Source organism: Penaeus monodon, chromosome 1 (genome assembly GCF_015228065.2).
Source record: "Penaeus monodon isolate SGIC_2016 chromosome 1, NSTDA_Pmon_1, whole genome shotgun sequence".
NCBI lineage: Eukaryota > Metazoa > Arthropoda > Malacostraca > Decapoda > Penaeidae > Penaeus > Penaeus monodon.
Window position 1 is genome coordinate 20,949,620 of NC_051386.1, and position 2,500 is coordinate 20,952,119.

The 2,500-nt window shown below is 35.9% G+C and overlaps 1 protein-coding gene across 3 annotated transcripts in view; it reads left to right on the plus strand.

The window, feature by feature from the left end:
- LOC119569118 overlaps window positions 1-1,331 on the plus strand; it is a 26,958-nt gene extending 25,627 nt beyond the window's left edge. For 2 of the 3 annotated variants that reach the window (XM_037917449.1, XM_037917515.1), the window contains 3 exons: window positions 1-83; window positions 319-479; window positions 742-1,331. In XM_037917449.1, the coding sequence (XP_037773377.1) occupies window positions 1-83; window positions 319-479; window positions 742-832 (335 nt within the window). In that variant the 3' untranslated portion in view covers window positions 833-1,331. The remainder of the gene's footprint in view (window positions 84-318; window positions 480-741) is intronic. The other variant, XM_037917479.1, reaches the window with a different exon arrangement.
- The last annotated feature ends 1,169 nt before the right edge of the window (window positions 1,332-2,500 follow it).

Genomic DNA, 2,500 nt, shown 5'->3' on the forward strand with positions numbered 1-2,500 from the left:
CTATGATTCAGTGGGCGGCTGCTAGCAAAGCTCGGGCACCAAAGATGGTATATTACACATATGGTGACCAGAATACTGTAAAGGTATGTATCATTGCACATTCAGTTAGTTATATTTATTGCAATTAACATTTTACTTAAGCTTCTCACGCATTTAACTGTAATAATGTAACAAGATTGATATCCTATTGAATAATTAATTTTATGAGCATATGATCCTATAATGATAATAATATTCATCGAGACAGTGACAGCATTAACGAAAAAAAGAGAGAACATTACAAAACATTTCCCTAAAGTGCCCTTGCATTGCTTTCAGTTGGATATAGTCTGCCGGTTGTTAGGGGACAGAGGCTGGCGGGTTGGAGACCTAGTGTCAACGTTGCTCCGGTATAGTGAATCACGCCTCGATTCCTGGAGACGATCCAGGGAGACAGAGCTCACGGAGTCTGCTGACTCTTCACTGCCAGAATCCCTTAGGTGAGATATTCAGTTGGGAAATAATCGTGTATAGGTCGGGCCTTATGGTTTGACTGTTATATTGTGGTATTTTTGTGATGTGACAAGCAGACATTTTCTGTGTTCGTTTTTTTTTTTTTTTTTTTTTTTGTCGACAGATACAAAGGACTTTCCTTGGACTTTCTAACTCGAGTCATTGTTGACTTTTAGTTTACTATATTTGTGTGTGCGTGAGATAAAGTGACAGGCAGACATTTCATTTGTTCGCTTTCTTAATTGACAGATACAGAGGACCTTCGTTGGACTCCCTCACCCTCTTTGATGAATTAATAGGAGCAGACCGTCCATTCACCACGATGGAGACGGAACTATGATCCAGTAGCCAGACTCTAACAGCACCCAGTTCCTGTTGTGCCTTCTTTGCTAAACAGTTAACTCCATATCAGTTGTTCACACTATATAAAAACAGATAGAATTTTAGGTTTTTGAAATTGTTGAGGGTGATGTCAAGGATACATCTTGAGGAAGTCTAGAGGTTTTTAATCCAAAATTAAATTTGACTGATCTGTTATGCCGATAAACTTATATACCATATGGTGTGCTCTTTCCTATAGAGAAGGAATATTTAGACCTCTCTTCTTTCCATAGCATCATTGTGTGACTTCAGTATGTATCTAAAGAGTTTACACATATAACTGTTTTGGCATTGTTTCATGAATTTGATCTGCAAACGGGTGGTATACCCAATACTTTCTCGTCCTTGTGTTTTCTGTCCTTTAATAGGCTTTCTCATGAATATGTATTAAAAGTCAGTGGTGAGTGAACAAAATATTAGACAATTTTTACCGTGTGATGGTTTATATAGATACAGGACATGTTTGTTTCTTTTATCCTTCTTATTGAGTGTCTATAAATGACACTGTTTATTGTGCAGCATTATTCAAATGGCTGAATAATCATACATAATTCGGTCTTGAGTGGAATTAATCGTGCCATACATTCGCTATGTATAACTGATTTAGAACTGATACTGGGGTGTTCTAGCTGAATATCATGCGGAATTTCCTATCATACATAAAATGTATTTAAACCCACTCTGAATCTTCTAAGGGGGAAATATACACAGAAATTCCATTTATTGTGAAAATGTGTGTGTGTGTGTGTGTGTGTGTGTGTGTGTGTGTGTGTGTGTGTGTGTGTGTGTGTGTGTGTGTGTGTGTGTGTGTGTGTGTGTGTGTGTTTGCGCTCGCGCGCATACTACAATATATTTAAATATTAACAGCAGCAAGAATAATGACATTCATCACAGTGATCATGACTGCAATATCAGCATCTGTATTACTGAAGAATTATAAATATAAAACGACCAGCTTGCAGTCGCAATCACAAGGGAAAATCTGAAAATAACTGAAAACTACAGACATAAGAACAAACTACCGAATGAGAACCAAAAAGATCCAAAAGTTTCTGTTTTTGCGAAACGTAAAATCTTGTTATCGTCAGTGACGGAAGGTTTCATTTTTATCTACTTTATGCCATCTGTAGCTCAATCCTATTTCATATTCTTTTTCCTCCAAAGAGAGAGTAGTGATAAATTTTGATCATTAATGATAATGGCAATACAGATCATACCAATGGCAAAATAATAATCGTACTTAGAAGGTAAACATGTACAAATGACATTAAAAAGAAAAATAAAGCAAACTTGTATTTCATTCTCGTTTTAGAAACAGTTAGAAACAATTTAATACGTTTAAAAACCTTAAAACTGAAACATAATATTAAAATGTCTGAGGACAGCAATTCGCTAACACTCCTAAAGAAAACAATCGGTAAAGTTCGTACTCTATCTCTCTTAAACATCACACTTCACAATTATTCGTAATACTGCTCTTTGGTCTGAAACACCGATTTTTGTAGATTTTCTAAAAAACGAATCGTTGATATAATATGAAAATTCATTCCCATTGTGTCCGGAGAAATGTATACTTTTTCCACGAAGAACATTTCCGACTTCATCTAATGCACTAAACTTTCTCTCG